The sequence below is a fragment of the Vanessa tameamea genome, chromosome 4 (assembly GCF_037043105.1).
Source record: "Vanessa tameamea isolate UH-Manoa-2023 chromosome 4, ilVanTame1 primary haplotype, whole genome shotgun sequence".
NCBI classification, from domain to species: domain Eukaryota; kingdom Metazoa; phylum Arthropoda; class Insecta; order Lepidoptera; family Nymphalidae; genus Vanessa; species Vanessa tameamea.
Genome location: NC_087312.1, coordinates 13623116 through 13650064, shown reverse-complemented (window position 1 = coordinate 13650064; position 26949 = coordinate 13623116). Strand labels below are relative to the sequence as shown.

Here is a 26949-nt window from a genome sequence, read left to right as displayed (position 1 = left end):
ATGCTTTGAAAGCATTCGTTTCCGAGCCAGTTCACAGGCAGCCGGTCTAACACTTCACGCGAGTGTCGGTCGCATTGAAGCAACTCGAAGTTGAAGCTTCAAAACGTCACTACGTGTGCGTTCGACGTCTAATCTAATTAATTTGCCTAAACCCAATTAGATTTGGTTTACTTGATTAGGATGCATAAGTCCGTTCAATATCTCTTACCCCTATACCTACAAATTGCCTTTAGGTTAAAATATATGAATTCGATGCGGCACTTTTCGTCTAATATTACAATGTGAAGATATTTATGATCGAATGTTCGATGAGATTTGGTGGTTCCATCATTGACTACGTCATTACCCAATTCTTTTAACTAAATGCATTTCTCTAACCAAGATCAAATGACAGGGTAAGCCTCGAAATGTTTAGGCCTCATTTTTATCTATTAATTAATTATTAGAAAAAAATGATGTAACGCAATTTATACAAACCGAATCGTATAATTCGTTGACAATGTCACAAATAGTAACGTATTAATATCGATTGCTAACTTTCATAATTCGGAAAGGTCGTAACGAGTTTACCGGATTTTTAGCAAAACTTACTCTACTAACAGAGGTTTATTTACAAATTTGAATAAATATAAATTGAAATCGATCACTCAATTTTGACACGTCAATGAAGATAAGATAAGGCCTATGACATACTGAGGTATCTTTAGGTTTTCAGCTACTACGCTCATATAGTTGACTCTCGATACGTCCTCTCGGAAGTTAGCAATCGTCGCGGCGCCGCGCGCTCAGCAGTTCTGCGCGGCGCGCGGCAGCGGGCGCACGAGGTACAGCTTCTCGCCCTGCTTGTTGGTGTAGATGGGCGCCCGCTGGTAGTGCGCCACCAGCTGGTCCAGCGTGTTGAACTTGCGCTGCCCGATGCAGTACAGGTTGCCCTCCACCTGCACCCGGAAGTGCTTGTTGCGGCCGGGCGCTTTGAGGGACACCGAGAAGTCGCCGACCTGAAACCGATAGCGAAAACTATTACTCGACCGAGCCGACGAGACGCTCGTCCTGCGACGACGACTTAATTTTTTTTTTTCATTAAATTTTAGTGCCTCGCAGGTCCGGCGTCCAAAGGTCCGGCGCTTGAACCGACTCTGTCAGATTGCCGATCCGATCAGACTACGAGGGCGAGTGAACAGATTTGCGTGTGCACCGTACATAATGAACACCAGCGGGGCTCACATTGGTCTCGGAGTCGCGGATGAGGAAGTCCCCGTCGTGGCCGTGCTGGTTGAGCAGCGCGTCGCAGTGCGTGCGCGTGATGGCGCCGTAGTACCACGCGCGCCCCGCCGCGCCCCGCGCGCCGCCCGCCGCGCCGCCCTCGCCCGCCTCGCTGCCGACACGTGGCCTTTAGTAACCATTCGACGCGCTCCCGGCGGAGCGATCGGTGCGCGTCGGCACTGACCTGTAGGGCTGCGTGAGGTAGTCCGCGAGCTCCTGCAGGTAGTTGCGGGGCACGAGGCCGATCTGTCCGCGGTTGTCCCTCGCGCGGTACCACTCGGGGTCGGACGGCGGCCGCTCGATGATCTCGAGGCGGTCGCCCTTCTCGAACGACAGCTCCTGCTCGTTGTTCGACGTGAACGAGTACAGTGCCACCTGGAAGGACGGTACATGCTGACAATTGAAAATATTAATCACCTTATACAGTCCGATCAATCTCAATGTCCTATGCGATTCTTAGAATTTGACTACTTACAACAATATCTAAAACGTTTTCCGCCATAGCGTACGTGTGCACGGTGTCCTCGTTGTCACCCTCCTCGCTCGTGTAGTTCGACGGAAACCTAAACAAATTTCAACGATTAAAAAGTCGTCGACGATGAATAACAGTATAACGTAGGGAGAGCAGCTCGGTCGCACCATCCCGTGTGGCCCTGGTACTGGCCCCGCCACCAGCCGTCGTTGCTCTTCTCGAGGATGAGGATGCGCGTGCCCTTGGTGAGCGACAGCTCGTCGGGCTGCTGCGCCTGGTAGTTGTACTTGACGACGGCCGTGCCCAGCGCGTCGGCGGGCTCGGGCCGGCGCGCGCCCGGCGACTCGGGGCCCGCGCCGCGCACCGGCGAGCTGTTGGACGGCAGCGTCTTCGAGCCGGAACCCTTCTTCACCTTCTTTTTGATACTGAAACACGTGTAGGTTTGCGTGTTAGCCGCGATCACAACTTTTCCAAATTATTTTATGTATATTACGAAATGACCGGCCATCGACGTATCAGTCGATAGGGAGTATGTCTTTCGATAATTGATCGTTTTACTAAATAAGCTGTGGAGCAGATGATAGGCAGTCTTTGAGCCGATAAATATAGCGACATTAAAGGGCATCTAAGTAGTTATGTAACTCGTTTCGAGTGCTCTTTATCCCACAGTAATACGATTACGTAGATAGTAAGTTTATTTTTACTTGCATTGTTATTGAAGAAGGGACTCGCAATAATTAAACATTAAAATAGAATCTACCCACCTATCGAAGAGCGAAGGTTTCTCCTTCTTGACATAGTTGCTGGGCACGTAGCCGGACTGACTGCGAGCGTTCTGTACGCGCCACCAGTGCTTTGAATCGTCGAGGAGAAGATAACGTTCGTTCTTCCGCAGGTCCAGCTCTTGTGCGCCTTGTGCCGCATAATCGTATTTCGCTACTACGTAGCACACGTCGTCCTGAAAATGAAAAAACATATTTTGTTTAACTTTTGTTATATGTTATAAAAGATTAAAAAAAACAGAAACATTAATTAAGCATATATTTTTATTTTTGAGTTCAATTCTTTATTTGACATTTACTTAAATACTATGGATAATGGCATGAGTGACTTTGGGTTTATATAACTCATGAAACACAATAACTTCATAAGTGTGTAATTTTTTTTGGGTGAATTTATTTTTTAGTGCATTATTATTTATAGTATAACATTTATTTATTAGTGGCAATGAATAAGAAATATAAATGAATATAATGAAAATTGGTGTGAGTCATAATTTTATTATGAATCATAAGTCAAAAGATGCCCATGGCTTATATTTTCAAAATTTTTATTATTACAAACTAAAAGCATTGCTTATCCATTTCACACCCAATGATTCTTTAGCTGCACATAATTTGGAATCTTCAAATGACATTAATCATATGAATGACAATATTAATATATATGAAAATGTCTAAGGTGACTAATGTATTAATCTAAATAATAATTAATAATTTACTTGTAGTAGTAGTGGCATTAATAAAATAAAAAAGGCCCAAACAAACAAGAATAGTCATTATTATTGTACCCCAGTTTAATGAATGAAAGTTGAAAGGTGAATGAGCCAGTGTAACTACAGGAACAAGGTATTAAACCTCTTAGTTCACAAAGTTGGTGGTATTCCGTTGTTGCAAGCCATTTGACCAATGCTGGCCAATGTAATACCCAAGGGTGGGACAAGTGATACTAAGTGCACTTATGTTTAGACTCAAACTAAAAAACTTCCATGTAGTTGACTATACTCTGTTGAGAATAACTGCAGAATATTAAAATCAGGTCAGAGGAGGGATATCAATAAATAGATTTTCAATCTGCATGGCCTGAACTACAGATATTTGCCAATCTTTTTTCACATATGTTTTTCCAATTTCATGTTAATTCTAATCCTAGTAACAAGAAAAGTATTTTATTATAATTTAATTTCAATCAAAAGAAAATTAAGAGTTATTGTAAGCATGGACTGCTAATTTTTTTAGTAAAAAGAAAGGCAGACGTGGCATTCTTGTCAATTGGTGAACACCTGGTTACTCAGGATTTAAAATGGCCACATCTTGAGATAAAGACAACCCGAGATAGAACTTGTTGCATAAAAATGAGGAGAGGCAACTCTAAATAAATAGGTGCATGGAGTAGTTTCCAATACAGGTTATTGAACCTATAAATTGAAGTTTTCCTAGAAAGCTAGTCTACAATCCGACATCTATAGATGTTCTGTTAAATAAGATTGTTATGTCAATCTGTAGATTGATTATTATTAGCATTATTTATAACATTAAATATTTGTTTAATATTCTCAACCGATGTAAAGGTATAATTGTAGCTTTATCTGTGTTATTAAATTCTACAATATGTAAACAATATAAAAAAAAATTGTTTTTTTAGATCTTGGCCTGTAGACTGCAGAGGATTTTTATTTTTGACAAAGTAATTATTTTATTAAGGAGTTATTTCAGCAACGATTTACATTAATACCTGTAACATATTATAATACCTACTTATGCATCAGAATGGTTTTATTCATTAAACTATCTATGTGTGGTTGAAATTCACTCACTTTTTACAGGATGATTTCAAACTGCCATAGGTTACATAATTTAAATAAAAATAAAATCTCATGTATCATAAGCTTATGGAAGAAATTCATTATTTAAAAGTAAGTAAGTAAAGTAAGTAAGTAAGTAGTTTAATAACAGGAATTTATTTGTATGATAGGGATTATGATTATTCAGTATTAATATAAATTCAGTATGTATTTTTATATAATTTGAAAAATAATTGTATGCCTATTGTATTGTGTATCATATAGTAATGAAAAATATGAAATAAATTCAATAATTTGATGAAAGATCTTAATCTTATTTTAAAAACAAACCAGGTAATTCAGTTATACTGTTTCATATATGTATTTCTATCATTTTGATTTTCTAGTCAATTCATAATTTAACTTTTAAAAACCTTGAGTATTTAAAATGATATATTCTGACCTTAACAGAGTTATATACAAAAACACTATGCAATGCGTTCACACTCCTACACATATGAGGTAGGAAGTTAGGAAGGTTAGAACAATACAGTTAAGAGAGAGCAAAGGAAGTACAAATATTAATTAACATTAGCATAAATTGTGTAATTACAATTTACAACACATGCCATTGAACATTATATGAAATAGTTGTGTGATTGTATTGTATGTTTTGCATTTATTATGAACATTTTTACAGAAGCATTTGTTTAAATTTTTAATTAATGAATAACAACATGATACCAAGAATTATATATTCTAATTATTATATGTAGTTCTTGGTATCCTGTTGGTATTTATCATCACTCATTTTTAAAAATATGTTGTACATATAAGAGATACATTTTTGAATATTATTTTGAATTGATTATTGATTTCGGTTTTTTTTTAATGCGAGATATTTATGGTTTAACAGATGTATTATAAATTTTACCTGGGTGTTCTTCCCGTGCCTGGAGTTAGCCATGGCGTGAGGCGCCGGCAGCGGCTTGTTCGCCCACACCGAGTCAGCGGTACGCACCGACCGCGTCTCCAACATGACACCCGGGAACCCTCGCTCGGCACTAGCCGTCCTCACTGATACATTTCGACCGACACCACTGCACTGCACCACACTGCACCACTACAGTTTTACACTTCTTACACTATTACGAATATTGGGAACAGCTAATTCGCTGTAAAAACTTGCAATTGTTTGTAACAGGACGTGCGAAAATACGATCGAAAGCTATTTGACGATCACCAAGAGATGTGTACTACGACTGCATTACTCTCACTTTTTAAAGCTATCTTATAAGAAAGGTACTTATTAATATTATGTTAATCCTGTATTTTTCGGTTTCTATATAATATTCACACAATATTATCACATTTGTAATGTTTAAGAAAATTTTCACATCAGTCGGTGGGGCAGCGACGAATCAATAGACAAAAGAAAGGATTTATTTTTATTGGTCGTCCATGACATAGACAAAATGAGATTTGGGTGATTGAAACATTTTTTAGAATTAATATTTTACTGTTTAATTGCATTACAACTATTTATGCTATTTTAAAATGCAGTGGAAGCGTTGAAGCGATATCGTAAATCAAATTATCAATCAACTGTTCTTTTATTTTGACATTTGTTATGGTATACCCAGGTAATACAAACTTTGAATTTGTCTGCCATATTTAATTTTGTCTGTGACTGTCACGTTTACTAGCATCGACGTATTCGTCAATTTTCGCTGAAAAAAAAGCTATTTTCTGCTTAAATGTTTCCCAACATAAGATAATTAAATGCTGTAGTGACAATGTCGGATTCAGAAGGGAGTAATTTTTCGGGAAGCGGTTCAGATGCAGGCAGTGTAGTGTCGAATAGGTCACGAAGAAGTGCTGCTTCAAATCGTTCGGCTAAGTCGGGCTCTCGTTCACGATCCCGTTCGCAGTCAGGTAGCCGAAGTCCCTCAAAATCACCTTCGAGGTCACGTTCTAGATCCCGATCACGTTCACGCTCCCGTTCCAGGTAATTATAATAACAAAAATTAAAAGCAATCGATCACTAGGTGTCGTTAAGTTGATTACGTGCATTGTAACAGGAGCCGTTCAGCTGGATCCGATGGCAGTAATAACAGAGACGATGAAGCTAAAGAGGCATCTGGTGATGAGGAAGTTGAGGTATTGATTCATTTAAATATTTACTGTATTAATTTAATTACCCAGTATACATCATTGCTTCGATTTTCAATCACTTGACAATATGTCAATAAATCATAAAGGAAATACATTTAATTGATAGTAATGACCTACTTTTATTAATTGAAATTTGATCAAGTAAGATGAGTAAGGTTTACAATACAATAAATTTATACCACAACCAGTTATTATTATTATGTTTTACTGAACTATCAAGTACACTAAAACATATTAAATGTAAACACCATAACATGTTAAGTGTAAACACCACTAGGGTTTGAAAATTCATATCTTTTTTTATTGTCATCTAGAAAATGAATTATTATGCATGGCTTTTACATAATATATTCAATACTGGGCAAATAATAGTAGAAATATAAAATATTTATGTAAAACTTTATAAATCGATTTGACTGAATATAAAAAAGAGAGATTAAAATAAATCTATTTTATTAGATGACACTTGTTCACATTTTAGTATGTTATTTCTTATAGGATGAACAAGAGCCCGAAGGAGATGATTTAGTGGACTCAGAGGAATATGATGAGGATGAAGAAGAAGAAAGACGCAGAAAGAAAAGGAAAAAGGATAGTCGCTATGGAGGTTTCATTATTGACGAAGCTGAGGTTAGTTTATTTTATTCACACTTGCATATTTCTTAGTCTTAACTGCAACTATTATTAAACATGTATATAAGAACTATCATTCTCAACAGTCGGCAATTATAACAATTTGGTTATACTGTTTTATGTTATAATATTGTTGTCGATAAACAATTAATATTCATAAAAATACATTTATGCTTATCATTATTACAAGTAAGATTAACTTTATTTGTTTATTATATACAAGCATAATTTTATTAAAATTGTGCAGTGATTAAAATTAGAATCATAATAACATGTAATTTTAATGATTGACAGTCCATTCTGTATTTCATTTTAATGAAAGTACAGTAATCAGATAAATTATTATGTTTAAATTTGAATCTATCGACTTTGCAAATGTAGAATAAGGGTCTAGTATGTAAAAAAAAATTTGTCTATTTGTGGGCCATGGCTTACGCTAGCAAATGTATAACACCTCACCTAAGTTTTTTCAAATCCTGATGAATAGTTTAGGAACCCAAAGAAGACAAACATAGAAACATAAATTTTTATTGATATAATATTTAAGCCTGTGTAAACAGGTACATGGCTTATAAAATTCCATGAGGAATTATTTTTAATGTTTATGGGATAAGAGAAATACATACATTTACCCATATAGGAAAAATAATACTTTTATGACGGATAACAGAATAATTAAGATTTATATTTATATTGTCAGTGGAAGGAAAGGGATCGTAAAGAACCAAAGCAGTACTTTTGGGAAATGAGGCTTTTTGGGGCTTTACCATTTGGTCCTTACTACTTACAATAATGTATGCTATTATTTTTTTATTTTAAAATAATGGACTTTAATATAACAATCCACATAAATTAATGGTTTAAAAATAGCAATTTGGAATGTTTTATTTAATATCTATAATATGAATTGCTCCACCTATATCTAAGTTTTCCAGTAATTATAAATATCAGAGAATTTTCTATTAAATCACTAAAATTAAATCATCTTTGCTCATATACCAATCTTTTAAGGTGACATCAATTTTCTTTAACTATATTATTTTAAATTTATTTTTATTCCCAGGTTGATGATGAAGTTGATGAAGATGATGAGTGGGAAGAAGGAGCGCAGGAAATGGGCATTGTTGGTAATGAGGTTGATGAAATTGGACCCACGGCTCGAGAAATTGAAGGACGACGCAGAGGAACAAATTTATGGGACTCTCAGAAAGAAGAAGAAATCGAGGAATATTTAAGAAACAAATATGCCGATGAGTCGGCTGCCCTCAGACATTTTGGTGAAGGAGGAGAAGAAATGTCCGATGAGATCACCCAGCAGACTCTCCTGCCTGGAATCAAGGACCCTAACTTGTGGATGGTTAAATGCAGAATAGGCGAAGAGAAAGCTACAGTACTACTGTTAATGAGGAAGTTTATAACTTACCAGAACTCTGAAGAGCCATTTCAGATAAAATCGGTAGTGGCACCTGAAGGTGTAAAAGGCTACATTTACATAGAAGCATACAAACAAACACACGTAAAAGCTATAATAGAAAATGTTGGAAACTTGAGAATGGGTATTTGGAAGCAAGAAATGGTGCCGATTAAGGAAATGACGGATGTTTTACGGGTAGTCAAAGAGCAGTCAGGTTTGAAACCGAAACAGTGGGTTCGGCTAAAAAGAGGTCTCTATAAGGACGACATTGCTCAAGTAGATTATGTTGATTTAGCTCAGAATCAAGTACATTTAAAATTGTTACCTAGAATAGACTATACAAGACTGAGAGGAGCCTTAAGAACTGTACAGAGTGAGAGTGAGGCTGCTAAACGGAAGAAGAAGCGCCGGCCCGCTGCGAAACCTTTCGACCCTGAAGCCATCCGCGCTATCGGTGGCGAAGTCACTTCGGATGGTGACTTCTTGATATTCGAAGGTAACAGATATTCAAGGAAAGGTTTTCTTTACAAAAACTTCACAATGTCTGCTATATTAGCAGAAGGTGTTAAACCTACACTTACTGAATTAGAAAGATTCGAGGAACAACCCGAAGGAATCGATATTGAGCTCGCAGCTCCTGCGAAAGACGATCCAACAAGCTTGCATTCATTCTCTATGGGAGATAATGTTGAAGTATGTACTGGCGATCTTGCCAATCTACAAGCAAGAATCATCGCCATTGATGGTTCTATGATAACAGTTATGCCAAAGCACGACGCTTTAAAAGATCCGCTCGTATTTAAGCCTAATGAATTAAGAAAGTATTTTAAACAAGGAGATCACGTAAAAGTATTGGCCGGTAGGTACGAAGGCGACACTGGTTTGATAGTGAGAGTCGAACCACACAGAGTCGTCCTCGTGTCCGATCTGACGATGCACGAGCTCGAAGTACTCCCCCGAGATCTGCAGCTGTGTTCAGACATGGCCACCGGTGTTGATTCCCTCGGGCAGTTCCAGTGGGGAGACATGGTTCTCCTCGACGCCCAAACCGTCGGCGTCATCGTTCGCCTCGAGAAGGAGAACTTCCACGTCCTCGGCATGCAGGGGAAAGTCATCGAGTGCAAGCCTCAGGCGCTTCAGAAGCGTCGCGAAGTTCGCTTCACGATAGCGCTCGACTCCGAGCAAAACTCAATCCAAAAGAAGGACATCGTCAAGGTGATAGACGGACCCCACGCCGGCCGCGAGGGCGAGATCAAGCATCTGTACCGGAACTTCGCCTTCCTACAGTCGCGGATGTACCTCGACAACGGCGGCATCTTTGTATGCAAGACTCGTCACCTGCAGCTCGCCGGCGGAGCCAAGAACAACGCCAACACCAACGGTCTCGCGCTCGGCTTCATGTCGCCGCGCATCCAGTCGCCCATGCACCCGTCGGCGCGGGGCGGCGGGGGGCGCGGGCGCGGACGCGGGGGGCGCGGGCCCGTCGCGCGCGACCGGGAGCTCATCGGGCAGACCATCAAGATCACGGGCGGGCCCTACAAGGGCAACGTGGGCATCGTGCGCGACGCCACGGGCAGCACGGCGCGCGTGGAGCTGCACGCCGCCTGCCAGACCATCTCCGTGGACCGCGGACACATCGCGGCGGCCGGCGGGCCCACCGGCGCCCCTCGCGGGGGAGTATCCAGCTACGGACGCACGCCCATGCGGTCGGGCGCGCACACGCCCACGTACCGCGAGGCGGGGCTGAAGACGCCGCTGCAGGGCGCGGCCACGCCCGTGTACGAGGCGGGCAGCCGCACGCCGCACTACGGCTCCAGCACGCCGGCGCACGACGGCGCGCGCACGCCCGCGCACCCCGCGTGGGACGCCGCCGCGCACACGCCGCGCCCCGACCTGGACCTGGCGCTGGCGCTCAACCTGCCCAACTCGCCGCCGCCCGCCTACGACTCCGCCTACTCGCAAGGACCCTTCACGCCGCAGACGCCGGGCACCATGTACGGCTCGGACCACACGTACAGCCCGTACCGGCCGAGCCCGAGCCCGGGCGCCTACGCGGCCGGCTACCTCGGCACGCCGAGCCCCGCCGGCTACTCGCCCAGCTCGCCCTACCCGGACGAGGATGCGGACTGGCATACGCCCGACCTGGAGGTGATCTCCTCGCCTACGAAATCTACATCTCGCAGAGCTACATTTTATTTGAAATATACAACAATATATTCACACGTATAACCGTAGACTAACGTAGTGTCGCTCGCCAGGTGCGCGTGCGCGGCGGCGCGGAGGCGGCGCTGCGCGGGCAGACGGGCGCGCTGCGCGGCGTGTCGGGCGCCACGTGCGCCGTGTTCCTGCCGCACGAGGACCGCGTGCTCAACCTGCCCTCGCACCTGCTGGAGCCCGTCGTGCCGCACAGCGGGGACCGCGTCAAGGTGACCGAGTCGCTTTTGAAAAACTCGGCCCCGAACTTTTATCAATACGACCATTGTCCTTGATTAACACATTAGGACCTTTTCTAACTAAAAAAACAATTTTATTCAAAGTATATAAACTTATTTGATACTAAATCCTGAAATACGAATATAATCTTGTGATTTTAGGTGATTGCGGGCGAGGACCGCGAGGCGGTGGGTCAACTGATCTCCATCGAGAACCAGGAGGGAGTGGTAAAGTTCGGTACCGACGACATCAAGATCATGCAACTGCGACACCTCTGCAAGATGGCCGCCACATAGGACCGTACCTAACGAGAACGCGAGGATAACAGATACATGATATTTGAAATGTATAATCGTAATATATTCATTGTTAAATCTCATATTTTGGAGCTTACGAACCATTTTCATTTCAACCCATAATGCACTTTTTCCGTATACAATTTCCAATTATTCGTTCAAGGTTTGGGGAGTGAGATATATAATTTTTTTTTATCATAGAATTCAGTTCTAGCAAATGTTCCATGATCTTCAAAAGACAATAAAAAATTTATGTGCACACAAAAATATATTAAAAGCCATTGTTATCCGCTAGTTACTCATTTTGTTACTCGATGTGTGGACTTACATGAAATAGATAATTAGTATGGCTGACATTTTATTTTTGGTACTCAATGTATGGTTACAAAGCACATAACGAAATCGGAAAATACAAGTTTACCGTATATTCAACCGACCAGTGATGCCTTAATATTATGGAGGTGCATATTATAACCTTCTATGTTTGTTTTACGGTCATAATTCAAAGAAAATTCACTATTGTTTACTGAAATAAACATTATGCAAGCTAGATTGTTTTTTTTTAAACCAAATATTTTTTTATATATAATGTCATTATGATCCCAAATTTTGTTTAGTATTATTTGAATTTATCGTTTAAAGTTTAAGTAATTTAGTGTAGTGATCACAACCAGAAATATCTTCTTTGTTCTCTTTCCTTATAATTTATGGATTTGCCTTTGTTACTTTGTGCCTGTTTGTTATTTTTTTACCAGGCAGCATCAAAATGTATATCTTATGTTATTTTTTATGTAGTCCATCTTCATTCACTCGGAATTAGTCGGGGTCATTTGTTTTCATACCATTCTGGATTCCCTTAGCTGATTTGTATGTTATTCGGCTAGACGGTTGTAGTTTAAGATTTTTTGTAAATCTAAACTTTATATCGTAACATGGGAGAAATTAAACAAAGTAAATGATTTTATAAACATTTATTGAATAAATAATACAAAAATGTTATTTAGTTGAAATTTTAATGAATTTCAAACGTAAACATGAACTGAGCAAATGACTTCTACTTATATTATGAAACATCCAATTTTATTTATTCAAAACGATTACATCGAAAAATATGACGCTGCCGATTACGGCAACACACAGATATTCCACGTGAAATATATCATGAAATTTATATCTTCAATACAATAATATTGTTTACAGTAAAACTTGACTCGATTGCTATCTTTAAACAAGAAACTCTAAAGACAGCAGTAGAGTTTCCCTTCGATTAATAATATTTTATACAGTAAAATTCAACGGATTATCATTATAAGGTATAAATGCCTGGCGAAATGCGACAAGCGTTAAATAAAATGCTCCTTAATATCGGTTAGGACTGCGCTTTTCAACACATGATTAGTATCGATTAATTTTATGAACGATTTTTAAAAGATCACACGCAGTCTAGGCTAACCGCAGTTGCACGTTTAAAATAATAATAATCAACAATTCAAATTCAATTCATATACCCATCGTAATCTTTATACAAATAGCTACAAGCGATACCTCGCTTACAAACTAAAACCATTTGGTTGATTATGCTGATGATTCGCCACAGACGAAATTATATTAAATAAAAGCATTATTGCGGAATTATTACAACAGTTGCGTATGCCCCTCCCCCTAAGTACTAAAACGATAACTTAGCCTAACAAGGTCAAAAGTTTCTTTATACAAATTACGAGTCACGGAACTATTGTCTGTGGACATGTTCTGCCGTAACTAACTATACATACGAGACGCTTGAGCTGCATCCACTCGATGGCAGGCAGCGTGCGTCGCGCGGTTCCGCACCAGAACGTTTGTTGTGGCCGTCTCGTTACAGACCGGAGACGACCCGCAAACCGCGCAACGTTATGCTTCATAAAAATCTACTCTCACTTGTATTTATCCAATCGACATCAGATCTATAATTTATAATTATCTATGCTATTAATATATTTTTTTAAAGATTTCGACGAGAAGCAACATATATCATTAATCAGTCGCGACCTCGCGAGTAAATTTACACGAATATACAAACTACAATTTCATTATTCATAAATAAATATGTACAGACTTATAGAAATTTAACACATATAAACTAAACGAATCGAAAGCGTAGGTTCGCTTCTAATTTATAAATTATAACGTTCGACGATTGAAATAAGTTCTGCTAGTCTACAATCTCCGATATAAATTTGGCAATACAATAATTTCTCTATACAATCTCTTAGTTACATGTGATGTGCTCGATATACAAATAATCATACGAAAGACACCTCCCAATCTCAAAGGACTCGGACGAAATAAAACTTACAAAAAAATCACCGAAAATAAATCATGCAAATAATCGTTCGTCGAGAGAAAGGTACGCAGAGAGTGATCGCGGCGCTCACGACGCGTACATGCGCTTGATGTCCTCCTTGTAGCGCTCCTGGATGTCTTTCCGCTTGATCTTGAAGGCGGCCGTGACCAGCCCCATGTCGGGCGACCACACCTCGGTGCACAGCTTGACGGCGGCCGGCACCTCGAACTTCTCGAGGCCGCACTTGCGCGCGTGGTCGGCCAGCTCGCGCAGCACGGCCTGCTCGGCGGCGGGCGCGCGGCACAGCTGCTCGAACGGCATGGCGGGCAGCCCCGCGCGCGCCGCCAGCTCGGCCAGGTGGCGCGGGTTGGGCACCAGCAGCGCCACCGTGTACGTCTTCGAGCTGTCGCCGTACACGCAGATGTTCTCCACGATGGGGCACGTCTTCAGCTCCGCCTCCACCTTGCCCAGCGACACGTACTCGCCCGCCTGCAGCTTCACCAGGTCCTTCTTGCGATCTGCGCGGTCACCGGTATCGTTACTATCTCTTAAGTATATACTACTTTATTTATTTACTATTTACTTAATATTTTAGGGTGCATCGAACTGACCCCGTAGAAACCCTCCTTACACCGTCATTACGGTATTGGAGGTTTTAAATTCTTTATACACATTTAACCGACCCGGTCGACTAAGCCACCAGAAAAAATATTGTTCAAAACAATTATCTGATGAATTCAACCTTTAAACTATCTTACACTCGACAAAGCCAGTGTACCTATAATTTTGATGCAGCCATCGTGATGCAGCTCAGCCACGTCTCCGGAGCGGAACCAGCGCCGGCCGGCCGAGTCCAGGAACTCCTCGCGCGTCTTCTGCGCGTTCCGGTAGTAGCCCTCCGCTACGCAGTCGCCGCCGATCACCACCTCGCCCTGTGGTATAATATTATTATTAACACTACTTGGTTTTTATTATATTATTGAACAGTATTACGCTATTGTCTAATTTTCATTGACTAATAAATCACCTTACCGTGATTAAAAAAAATAATGTAATCTATGACATATAAAATATGGCCGGACGAAATAGGAATAACACAATATTTTTATGGATACTAAATTTTTGCCTATAATAAATAATATGTTCACTACATAATAGTTAAGGAGTCGGTAGATTTATCACCTGCGGGTATGGTTTGTTCTCAACGCGGTAGTTGCCTTCCTCCCAGTTGACCAGCTTAATGTCTGTGCCGGTGGTGGGCGCACCCACGCGACCTGTCGACCTGATGAAACAATGTATTTAGTAACTAATACGATTCGACGGTTTTTCGTCGGCTATACGTTTTTATGTTTATTATTAAATAAACTCGAGCTATTAAGAGAAGAGAAGATCGAGCGTATAACGTCGGATTTCAATTCACACGAGCAATTATTGCAATGACACATTTAGTCTGTTACTGTATTTGTATGTACCTGTCGAGCGGGTCCATGACTGTAGCGCAAGATGTGGTCTCGGTGAGTCCGTAGCCGGCCACCACGTCGCAGCACAGACACAGACGCACTTGTGTGTGCGTATCGGGAGCCAACGGGGCGCCGCCCGAGATCATGAGCCGCACGCGACCGCCCAGCAGTAAGCGCACCTTTTGGAACACCTGCCGACACACGCACCGACGGATTGAGATTTCTATGTCATATTGACAAACAGATTTACAAAGTGGAACTAGACGACATGATTGTACTGTGCGATTATATATGTTATACAGCTAGAGCTAGAGTAAGTGTATTTCAGTGGCAGTCCACTAAAAGAGGCACGTACGACGCGGTCCAGCACGGGCGTGTCGTACCCGCGGCGCTGCCACGCCTGCTTGTAGGCGTACGCCCACTTGAAGAAGGCGCCGGCCAGCGGCCCGCTGCGAGACACCTTGTCCGTGATGCCCTTGCTGATGCGGTCCATGATGAGCTGCAACCGGTTACATCAACTTTTTAATGTTAAATATTAAGCCAAAAGTGTGAGGTGTTTTCTGCCGGTATCAGCTCTTAAATAGGATCGAAGCTCGGTCATCGAGCCATCAAAATAAACTTAATTTATTTAAATATTTGCATCTTAAGGCTTGTGACAATAATTAAAAATATACAGTATGCATATAAGTGTACACATTCAAAATTGTATAAGCTGACTCACCGGCACTGTTGTAATGCATGTGGGTTTGAGAATAGTAGCGTCTCCCATTGTTCCTTTCATAATTTTACTCGATGTATCCAACATTGTGAGTGGAGTGGAATACCCGATTGGAACTCCTGGAATCATAATAATAATATTGATTGGGAAGTCATGTTAAATGGATAATTCTAAAATAAAAAAATTGAACGTTAGTAGACCATTTGAAACAACAACTTCAGAAATGCATTTATTAGACTAAGAATAAATAAATAAAACCTTTGAAATAAATGTATACAATTCTGTTAATTTTAGAATCACAGATGTAATGGACCAAGTAAACATTAAGTAATACCTCCAATGATACAGAGACTCTCAGCCAGCAGCTCGAACACGTGCGCCAACGGCAGGAAGCCCATGAGCACGTCTCCCTGGTAGATGGGCATGGCGTCGGCGAAGGCCTTGAGGGTGGCCACCATGTTGCGGTGCGAGAGGATCACGCCCTTGGGCACGCCCGTGGAGCCCGATGTGTACATGATGATGGCCGTGTCCGACGCGGACGGCGTCACCGGTTCTGTGGAGAGTACCATCGATTAATCGTATGTGGTAATCACAATGACTTACAAAACAGAGTTACTACTGAGTTTCTCGCCGGTCTTTTATTTAGAATCAACATTCCTAACCGATAGTTTTGAATTTAATTTATCTTTTAGATGTATTTAATGACGATACAAAAGTGCTTGTAACAAACAGCTTTAAGCAGATTAAAAGTAAATTTAGATTTTTATTCATAATGAATGTATTTTATAAAATCAATGAATACCATTTTTAAAATATATTTTTTTGCAAATTATAGTCCACTACCACTAACCTATTTTGGATGTTTTGCCCATCTCGAGCACCTCCTTGTAACCGACAATGTTGATGCCCTCCTTGAATCCGTTCCGCTCCGTGGTCTTCAGCTGGTCCTCCATGAAAATGATAGTGTCCACACGCGGTGTTTTTGCTAAAATCTTCTTGAACTTGGGCAGCAGCTCGTGCGTCGTGATCACAGTCGACACTTCCGTCTCGTTGATACCGTGAGCGATGGCTTCGTCGCCCAGCGTCGCGTAGATTGTCACAACTGGAGACAATTTATAAGTTGATGTTTTCTTCTATTTTTAAGTCATTTGACAGTTTAACATAATATATAATACATATACATATATGAATAATTTAGTTAACCGTGATGGTAGGTATTCGTGCTAGTCATATATACTGTAGTGTACTGTAGTGTAGTGCGCCAGTGCAAGTACAGGCACGAGGGATATGTCCCTAAGGGCCAGTCAGTCCCCGAGGGGGGCGCTCACCGGGAATGCTCTGCGTGAAGCAGCCGTGCGCGGCGAGCATCCACTCGGCGCGCGTCTCGGCGAACATGACGACGTTGGCGCGCGGCGCGCAGCCGAGCGCGCGCAGGCCGGCGCCGAACTGGCGCGCCTCCGTGCTCACGTCGGTGTACGAGCGCCACGAGTACTCGCCCATTTTGTACTGACGATTCAAGTTGTGACAATTATTACAGGCCGCGAATCCTTACGATTCGTAACTGCAATATAGCTTTGAAAAAAAAAAATACAAATGATTCGTTTTATTTTGTCATTTAAACTATTCGTTTTTTATTTATTATTATAATGAGCTGTATAGTTAAAAAACCATAACATCAAATATATAACTATACAGATTTTATGTCGTTGGTCGTAGTTCTATATCTGTTCAAATACATTACATACATGTTTACAGTCCACTTATTAACAATGTTTTTTTTAGTTTCAAATAATCCTGCGTACTTTTATTTAAAAAGCACCGATCAAACAAAATTAAACCCAATATCTTAAATATGAATTTCATGGCTTACGAATATACATATATTCTCTTGGGTCATGTTGGATATCAGTGTATATAAAATCATATATAAATTATTGAACCTGAAAATAATGAAATATATTTTATCTAAAATTATTTTTGTGTAAACAACCTAAAAAGTTGCCATTTCAAAAATATTTGGGAATTTAGCCGGCTTGGGAGGGTGGGAAAATAGTTCCCTGTGCCCGATTAAGGGTTAACTGGAGATGTACACATAAGCGTTAAGGTGAGGTACCTTCTTAAAGACACGTCCATTAGGCTGGGGCTCGTCTTCCTCGCTGAGCACGGCGCGCGTGCCGAGACAGGGCTGCTCCTGCCAGCGCGCCGCCGCGGCCCGCAGCATGCTCTCCATAGTGGTAACTCTGTCTTTGACCAGGCGGAGGTGAAGGTCGCAGGGTTCCGACACGGACCTGACGGTTATGCTGTCTGACGTTGTTTCTATTATTTTTGCCTGAAAAAAATATTTTAGGTGTTAGTTAATACAGATTGATCACGGGCGAGTGAGACGTACATACATAATATATAACAAGTAGCCGAATACTTTTACGAATTGGCTACGTGGCACAATTCAGATGCTATCATTTTGAATATATGTACGTAGTAAGAGCTTGAGACTATAACTATTACTTAGCTATTGTGTCCAGTGTACTGTCCCTCGGAATGAAATATAACGATATATTTATCAGGATCACTCATTAAGTTACATATCTTGTTATAAAGACTAACTAAAGGAAGTCGAATAAAGATTGCATGTTTTAGGTCGTGGGAAATATTATTTTGTTGTTTCGTTAAAGCAAGATATTAGCCGATTTTGAAAATTCTACAAATACTAGTACTGCACTGATAAAAATTGCCATTCAAGCGAATCAAGTCGCGAGCAAATAGGCAATTAAGTATAATAAAGGTGTTAAGTTCTCTCCTAGCATTTTCCTCAAGCGTTGTACGAGATTTATTCATTGTTGTTGTAATATTAAAGCATAACGACTATGTACGTCTCGGAGTATTATGTACTATTATTGTACATAAGTGGAATAATAGAATTGAAATAATTTGTTGTATACGATTAGTAAAATTAAAATAATTATATTAATTATAAAGCTATATCTATCTTTATAGATATTTATAGATTAGGAAGGTGACGTCACACATGTCATGGCTCACGACATAATCACAGGCAATTATTCTAAACGGACATCTATATGTCACATCACAGTAAATGTGCAAAGTTATCTATGAAATTAAATTTTAATAGTTTATTTTATTAGATATATTTATTTACTGATGTTTTTTATGTATTACTTATATATGTTTAATTTAATTATATAGTTTTTAAGACATATACATATCTATTTATGCTTTAACTTATAGAGTAGATCTTATCCTTATGTTTTTTAAATAGTTATGCTTAACAATTTTTGTAAGGCTCTGGACACATTAGCTAAGTAATTGCTACGACGTCTACAAGCGTATACTGTCTCGGAAAGTTAAATATTACCAATATTTTTTTTAAGTATTGGACAACATTACATACATTACTCTGATCCCAATGTTAGTAGCTAAAGCACTTGTGTTATGGAAAATCAGAAGTAACGACTGTACCACAAACACCCAGACCCAAGACAACATAGAAAACGAATGAACTTTTTCTACATCAAATTGGCCGGGAATCGAACCCAAGACGTCGGAGTAGCGTACCCATGAAAACCGGTGTACACACTACTCGACCACGGAGGTCGTCAAAATTCATATGATTGTTATGTACCATCTGACCATTTATTATTATGACCCATCTGTGCCAGAAATTAAACAGGTACAAATAAACGCCAAAAGAGGAATAAATATATAATCGAATATCATGACTAAAACATTAACGTGTTCGAATTAAATCACCGTAAACACTTTATACATGTAAAAACTATGTTTTGCTGGCTTGTTACCAGGGTGACGATTGAATTATTATACAAACGTTTGTTTAAAAACTGTTGAAACTGTTATTAGGCAAACATTCAAGATATAACCACTGACCGAGCGTAAACAGTGAAGGGCATTGCTCTAAAGCTGAATGCGCTTTCACTCAAGTAAGCCAAATTATACTATAACTACTCATACAGAGTGTTTAAAAAATAATCTTACTGCTACTGATGTTGATAGCTTTGGTCAGCCAGTATTCCTTTTTATATTGTTTTGTTATGCATTGCGATTCGCTGCGTACATCTGTTAAAGCTTTCACTTCTGTTACGTGTACTTTCTTAAAGTATTTTTCTGATATTATGATATCAAAATCAATTAGTTCTTAAATTTAAACTTCTCACCTTGATTCGACGCGAGAGCTCTCGTTTCCTCCATGGTCGCTGGATGATGAGGTGTATGGGGAAGGTGATGATGTCGAAGATTAACGCGACCGCGCGGATCGTCCGCAACACTGCCGATACCCACCATGATTCCGGTCTGAGGCAAACAAAATAGACAAATTAATTTACATGACAATATTAACACATTTAACGTTTCATCGAAAATAAATATATAGTAACTGGGTTCATAATGAAATGACAAAATAAAAGGGCAACGACCCCGTTCCTCCTAAAGAAAAGGCATGGAGCTGGTTCACCAAGCTGCTCCATTAATATGATTAATTGATTGTATGTATATATGTACCTGGTCAAAATATAGGATACAATGGCTTTACTGAAACATAATATATAATTATGTGTATTTTCATAATCGTTACCGTTTAACCGTTTCCTCAGTCTACTAAGACAACAATTTAATTGCGGCTCGGTCGAAGTTTGATAGGGTTAAATAAAATAAAAATCGGTAACGTAACATAACCGTTATAAATTAGTAGAATTCCCCCATTTATGATTCGGCTGAGGTTTATTTTTGTAAGGAATAGAATCGGGAGCATATCGTACGTTTTATATAATTTAGTGGAAGGACGCATGGGCGCTCTCGGATCGTTCTAAAATTAATGCAAAATATTATGAACTGATTTTTGAATATTAAGAATCTATTAAAACATTATCTAGTAGAACAAACTCAGGACTCTGAAAATGGAATAAAGAAACTACAATATAACCTTCTCTGATTGTGTAATTCGAGTGTCTCTTTATTCGGCAGATTTCTTGACCCAATTGTCTTGTTGGATTTTAACGGAATAATACAGGGCCTTTAATCCATAATGGATTCATTGGAACAGAATTGCAACAGAATAATAAATAAATAAAACCATTTGAGTGTGAAATTAAGGGGTTTATATCTTTCCATTCGTACCCAAAATGTATAGCATATTTTATAACAGTAATAATTATACTTTGAACTCCTTTACTTTATTTTATTATACAAATTGGATGGGCATATGACTTCACTCCGCCTGATGGTATGTGGTAGTAGAGTCCATACGCGAAGACTGCCAGTACAGTAAGAGAGAATGTACTGCAGTAGCCGCCTTCGCCATACCGGCCCGCAAGATGCCTCTTCACGCCTCGTTTGAATAAACCCAGGTTATAAGAGAAGGGGAACACGTGTACAATTTACAGTCGTAATTCGTGTCCGAACAGCAATTGTTTACGACATGTATTTTTGTCAATGTTAAAGTTTATATGAAGAAGTAGTGCAAAGCTATAATGTATATAAAATATGCATTATATTAAATAAAATAAAGCATTCATGGTTTATGCTCTTAGTGCTAATGTGAACATAATTATGTATGCCAAACTTAAACAAAAATACAGTGTTTTTGGATAAATTCTTGTATGTATTGTTATAATGACAAAGGTTTCAGATGTCTTTGTACAGTTTTGATTTCTATTTGACAGACCATTTGAACCCAATAGTTTTACTAAATTAGTCGAATCTATCATCATTTAAGAGAATGGATAATAATATACAGCATTGGTAAAAACAACCACTTGTTTATTCCCTTGGCCACTTAACATATTAAAAAAAAAACATATACGACGAAATACGATGAAAACACAAATGCTGTTAAGGTAATGATTGCCAAAAAATAAAATAAATACTAAATACATTTTGTTAAGAGACATCTGTTATACTACATCTCTCATCTAGCTCTCGCCTTCTTTTAATAGAATTAAAATACGGCAATAATAATCTTAATAATTATTAAACGATAGTTGTTCTCTGTAAGGTATCAAAACATTACTAAAAGGAGGTTGAATTCAAATCACATTGAAATTAATCGTGACCATTAAGAATGATTTGCTAAAACATCCTTACAGTACATTTTTGTCTAAAAAAGTTTCGACGGTAGAAGAAAAATTAAGGTTAAAGCGCAGTTTAAAATAACTAAGAGCTACTTCAGTATGAGGGTCAGGCTCATTTTATAATATTACTGTTGTAATTATACGCGAACGTTTTTTTGTATGATCATTGTAATTGAAGTATATTGTATTTATTATAAAATTTGTTATTACTTTATATCTCAGTAGTTTAGTGGATATAAGGCTGACCTGGCCCAAAATACGGGTGGTAGCGCACCAGGAGCATTCCACTGTATTGTAACAGTCAGATTCGAACATTACATAAGCGACTAAGAAAACGAGCATTACAGTGCCGCAATTTCGCCGATTTTGAAATAAGTTGTGACACAATTGTCGTTTCTTATGCTTTTTTCTACGTAAATAACATAAATTCATCAATATTACCACCGCTTCGTCTGACATTGCAAAAAACAACTGCCTCGACTGCAGGCGAATGCTCAAAATATAATCTTAGATAGTTAAATGATAAGCATATACTTGCCAGTTAGTGAGAAAGGTCTAACTAAGGTAATGCTGCCAGTGAGGGACCGCACTAATAGATCGAAATTTAGGAGTGTTTACACTCTCGTGCCGTGGAGAGTACGTAAAGCTGTTGGTCTCGCACCTGAAATTATATCGGTCGTGCCAGATTGTCATCCCACCAGATTATGAGAATGAAGGCATGGAGAGTGAAATTGTGACTGCGCATAACGGTATATCCAGAAAGCAGTCAGGAGGATATTTTAAATTTTACATTGTTTATAAGATAAACAAGCGCGGTACTTCATTTTTTAACTAATTATATCTATATTCGCATTGGCAGTATAATGTTAGACTTAAGACACCCTCGCGATTTATTGTTAAAAAGTCACGATCGACTTTAACTACAAAAATAGAAGATTTCTTATTAAGCCCGTATGTTTGTGTACGTATGCGAGATTATGTTCATACACAATATTTTTATTTCAGTTAGAATCGTTTATTAAGTTTTTAAGTTTATCACAATAAGTGCGAGAACTGTATAAAATAAACCTTAAATAATAACTAAAGAGAACATATTGACAACAAAATATACTCTTACAGTAATCGAGGGTACAGTAATTCTTAGGTAATCAGAACGGTTATCGATACGCTACGATAAGTGCCAGTTTCGACATCAACATCGACTCGACTCGAGTTTATAATACGTCCCAAGGTACCTTCAGTAGAATATTTATTCCGTTTGATAAGCAGCGATTAGTCCCTGATTAACAGGAACTAATAGTGTCGCCATAGTAGATACAGCGCTACGTGTAATATAGCTACATACATCTATATATAAAATATAATTTTTAATATTTAATCACAACAATAAAATAACAACAATAGCTTTTTTGAAAACAACATAAAACACCAGAATAAATAATGAGATAATATTAGAATCTCACGAAACTAAAATATATATCGGAATTAAATTAAACCTTGAAAAGCCAAACTTTCCTATTAGTTACTTATACATGTTTCTCTCATGGGAATACATTTTACCGGCGAGAAATAGAGGGGGTTTATATTTTGTTTAATATGTTTGGTCGGTTGGTTTGGATCTTATTTCACCAAGCCGCTCCAAAATTAATATTAATATATTATACTCTATTAGAAGTAGACTCTTACAAACAATTCATAAGTTCAATTTTAAAAGTGTATTTAATTAATGTAAAATGACCACGTGTAAAGGTGGGTCTATTCAACACAACAGATTTTCATAAGACGCAGGGCGATGATATTTTCCGGCGCTGGTGAGAATGGATAAAGAAACCAGTGGTGCTTGCCTGGGTTAGAATCACGTGTTTTCATCAAATTTTTCATTTTTCAAGACGTGTCTCATTAGTTTATTAAAGTGAAGAAAACTAAATTAATATTCCCGCGCTTTTAATGCAATCTTTGTACATTTTGTCGACGCTGCTTCTAAACAAAAAAATACATTTTTCAAGTATGGTCGTGAAGCACTTTTAAAGTGTCATTTTAAAAATTAATTAATCCTAAAAACTTATATAACGTCGATTCTACAGAGACGAGCCGGCAGAAAAGCTCTTAGTTACTTTTTATTATAATAAAGATAGACCTCCGCAAAAAATATATTTTATAAAATATGATAAAGTGGACGTGTTCTTGGTGGCTTTGCGCGAACCCATCTGGGTAGGTCACATATTCTAGCGCAAAACAGCAATACTTGGTATTGTTGTGTTCCGGTTTGAGGGTTGAGTGAAAGATTATAATTATATAATCGAAATGTTTGGAATAGAGAGATTTCGACCTTGATCTACAAACAAAGCCAAGAAATACTATCCAGAGTGCACATTGCGGTAACAAATGTAGCATCTTAGACTCATTTCCATTAAGCGATAATACTTTATCTAGTCACGTATGGGAACTCGCACTTGCGGGTCACGGCCATGTCGCCGTTCGCATATGACAGCCGACACTGACCTACCGATCTTGGTACAAGCGTTCAGTTATCGATCGAGTCGTATCAACCCATTACGCTATTCATCGTGAACTTTTAATGCAATAATAATAAAAATGCGTTCGGAAATCTATCGGTAGTTTATTTTAAATTCTATAGATGATATGCCAACATTTACTGCGTATTTTAACGTTTCATTAGTCAAATCCAGCCACGACGGAAACTACATTTTGCACAAAGAGTTTTTATTCAAAGCATGTCATTTGACCTCGATAAAGTAAGGCGGCGTTGCGCGGCGTTTTGATAAATGCATCAGCATTTGTTGCAAATTAATTTCTTTAAATTTTTAAACAAGACTACGTTTAAATTTATTTTTTAATAGATATCTTCTTTGTTCAAGATAATATATATGGGGCTACCTCGTTGGTCTTGTGGCTAGCCTTTCAATATAAGGCTGCAGAACTCGTTTCCAGGTTCAAATCTCGGGTCGGACAAGAAAAAGTTATGAAGTTTAGCCATCGAGAAATTATCAATAGGAGCCTGATGTTGGAACATGGCTGTTTATTCCGTGCAGAAAGACCTTAAAACTATCAGGACGACATCATTTTCTCAAACCCTTCACTTCTATATTAGGAATTCTAAATTTTTCGCTAGTAACAGGACAGAGTCAAATGTTTGCTCTGTGCCAATATGTATGGGAACCTCACCAGAATGTCTTAACTACTTCAAAATAATCTTAAGCAGTATGCGCCAAATATGCTGCAGTCTGTAATCGAACATTCAAGTATCTGCGAAGGAAACCTTGGTAATCCAGCGAGGTGAACGAGGTACTCAGGCGACAAATTTATACGTTTTTTTGCTTATAATAAATAAGTTATTGTCACTTATCTAATTGTATGAGAACTTTATTCATTATAATGTAAGTATTATTGATAAATATCTATGTGCCCGTGGTTTAATTATGTATACATATATATATTTACTTGGTAGGGCTTTGTGGAAGTCCGTCTGGGTAGATACCAGACACTAATCGCCAAACCGCAACACTGAGTATTGTTGGGTTCCAGTTGGAGTTTCCAGGGTAAGTGAGTCAGTGTAACAACATCTTAGTTCTTAAGGCTAACGATACAATATCGTTGTAAGGGATTGAAAATATTTCTTGCAGTCCCAACGTCTATACTATATAAGGTGACCAGTTTTCCAGTCAACCTACCTATTGAGAAAACAAAACTTAATATGAAGTTTCTTATAAACTTAAGATACTGGTCCAGCTTTCAAATGACCTTTAAAGTTTAATATGTTTAAGCGTAACGCGCAAAAGACATCTGAACGGATCTTCAACATTGCGATGGTATCATTAAGTATTTATATTGACATTAATAAAAGTTCACAAAAAAAAAAAAATGAGGTAACTATATCATTATGAAGACAGAAATATATTCTTAGTTATTCGGTAGAAGAAACAGGAAATGTGTAGTTACATATTTCTGTAATCTATCACATCATACTTTACTCAATATATTTTCTATTGCGGTTGTTTCCACTGACCGACGCGGCGTCCGAACAGTTTTAAGTTTTGTATGTTTTGTCCATGGCTCCGTTACCATGTTCTTAATTACTGTATTTAAGGGCTTTACACGTTGGCGGAGAGGCGTCGATTCCGCGTCGACGATTTACAGTCACAACTATATGTTTGAGGCGGCGGCTTCTTGAACATCGTAATTTAGTGTCACTTGGATTAACTCATAACAATATACGATACATTAATGTTATCGAAATCGAATTATATGTGAGAAGATGTATCCGTCGACGGCGACAGACAAATGGAATTATATTCATATTTGTAATATTTTGAAAAAGGTATTTCATATTGAAGTAATCATCATCATCATCAGCCAATCGTAATCCATGGCTGGGCATAGAGAGGACTATGGGAGACCCCAAGGTGCGTCGGAGCTAACGGTTCTCCTCCTTCCCCCCACCTTTTTCAGGTCATAGGTCCACATGGCTGGACCAATGTACTGGCGCCCTACGCTGCGGTTGCCGATCCTCGGTCTCCACTATATATACATACTCGTTTGCTCTAACGGCCATCGGCCAGTCGACACCCGTTACCAGTCCACTGCCACTTCAGTCTGCTAATCATGTAAGCTATGTCGGTAACTCCGGCTCTTCTCCGGAGCTTACTTCTGATTTATCCTTCTAAGATTATTCGATAAGATATACCATTCAATAAAATACTACTTTAATATGAAATAAGCCATATTAAAAGCAATTTTTTATTTAATCTCTGTACTAATATGAATAAAATTATAATAATACAAAGTTCATTGCAAAATTTCAGCTTATAATATTCTAATTCTAAGATGGAATCTTTCTGCGCCACTGCTCCACTGCGGGTAGGTACTCATGTAGCAGACTTGAATTCCCTATCCAGTTATACTTATGATGCTCCCCTTCATCACTGAGCATAGATTAATAAACACAAAATTAAAATCTTAATCAAAATCTTAAAAATAAAACTTAATCTGTCTTAATGGCGCTTGCTCCGATTTTCGATAAAGAAGAATTTAACATTTAATCGTAAGCGAAGTACCTTTTTTTTTTTTCGCTGGA

At 38.9% G+C, this 26949-nt stretch overlaps 3 protein-coding genes across 6 annotated transcripts in view; 1 reads left to right on the top strand and 2 right to left on the bottom strand.

Moving 5' to 3' along the window:
- Nucleotides 1–360: 360 nt before the first annotated feature.
- Nucleotides 361–5731, bottom strand: LOC113395846 (SH2/SH3 adapter protein dreadlocks). Of its 2 annotated transcripts, none has more exons than XM_026633556.2 (7): nucleotides 5233–5731; nucleotides 2500–2693; nucleotides 1903–2160; nucleotides 1739–1826; nucleotides 1448–1656; nucleotides 1225–1375; nucleotides 361–998 (listed from the first exon to the last, which is right to left on the bottom strand). In XM_026633556.2, exons 1-7 carry the CDS (start codon nucleotides 5335–5337, stop codon nucleotides 786–788), a joined length of 1218 nt encoding a protein of 405 aa, XP_026489341.1. In that variant the 5' UTR covers nucleotides 5338–5731; the 3' UTR covers nucleotides 361–785. The 2 variants fall into 2 exon arrangements, with proteins under 2 accessions (XP_026489341.1, XP_026489342.1); XM_026633557.2 differs by having other exon boundaries at nucleotides 1448–1638.
- A 232-nt stretch (nucleotides 5732–5963) lies between these two features.
- LOC113395792 (transcription elongation factor SPT5) lies at nucleotides 5964–11799 on the top strand. The gene is made up of 6 exons (XM_026633455.2): nucleotides 5964–6306; nucleotides 6380–6458; nucleotides 6972–7103; nucleotides 8170–10668; nucleotides 10779–10946; nucleotides 11115–11799. The coding sequence occupies exons 1-6, from the start codon at nucleotides 6095–6097 to the stop codon at nucleotides 11247–11249; spliced, it is 3225 nt and encodes a 1074-aa protein (XP_026489240.1). The 5' UTR covers nucleotides 5964–6094; the 3' UTR covers nucleotides 11250–11799.
- A 406-nt stretch (nucleotides 11800–12205) lies between these two features.
- The window catches only part of Acsl (Acyl-CoA synthetase long-chain), a 48747-nt gene continuing 34003 nt past the window's right edge, over nucleotides 12206–26949 (bottom strand). For all 3 annotated transcript variants that reach the window (XM_026633547.2, XM_026633546.2, XM_026633548.2), the window contains 11 exons: nucleotides 19944–20079; nucleotides 17867–18082; nucleotides 17082–17259; nucleotides 16604–16855; nucleotides 16088–16306; nucleotides 15757–15872; nucleotides 15391–15534; nucleotides 15048–15226; nucleotides 14758–14857; nucleotides 14354–14507; nucleotides 12206–14093 (listed from right to left, as the gene is read on the bottom strand). In XM_026633547.2, the coding sequence (XP_026489332.2) occupies nucleotides 13663–14093; nucleotides 14354–14507; nucleotides 14758–14857; nucleotides 15048–15226; nucleotides 15391–15534; nucleotides 15757–15872; nucleotides 16088–16306; nucleotides 16604–16855; nucleotides 17082–17259; nucleotides 17867–18082; nucleotides 19944–20079 (2125 nt within the window). In that variant the 3' untranslated portion in view covers nucleotides 12206–13662. The remainder of the gene's footprint in view (nucleotides 14094–14353; nucleotides 14508–14757; nucleotides 14858–15047; nucleotides 15227–15390; nucleotides 15535–15756; nucleotides 15873–16087; nucleotides 16307–16603; nucleotides 16856–17081; nucleotides 17260–17866; nucleotides 18083–19943; nucleotides 20080–26949) is intronic.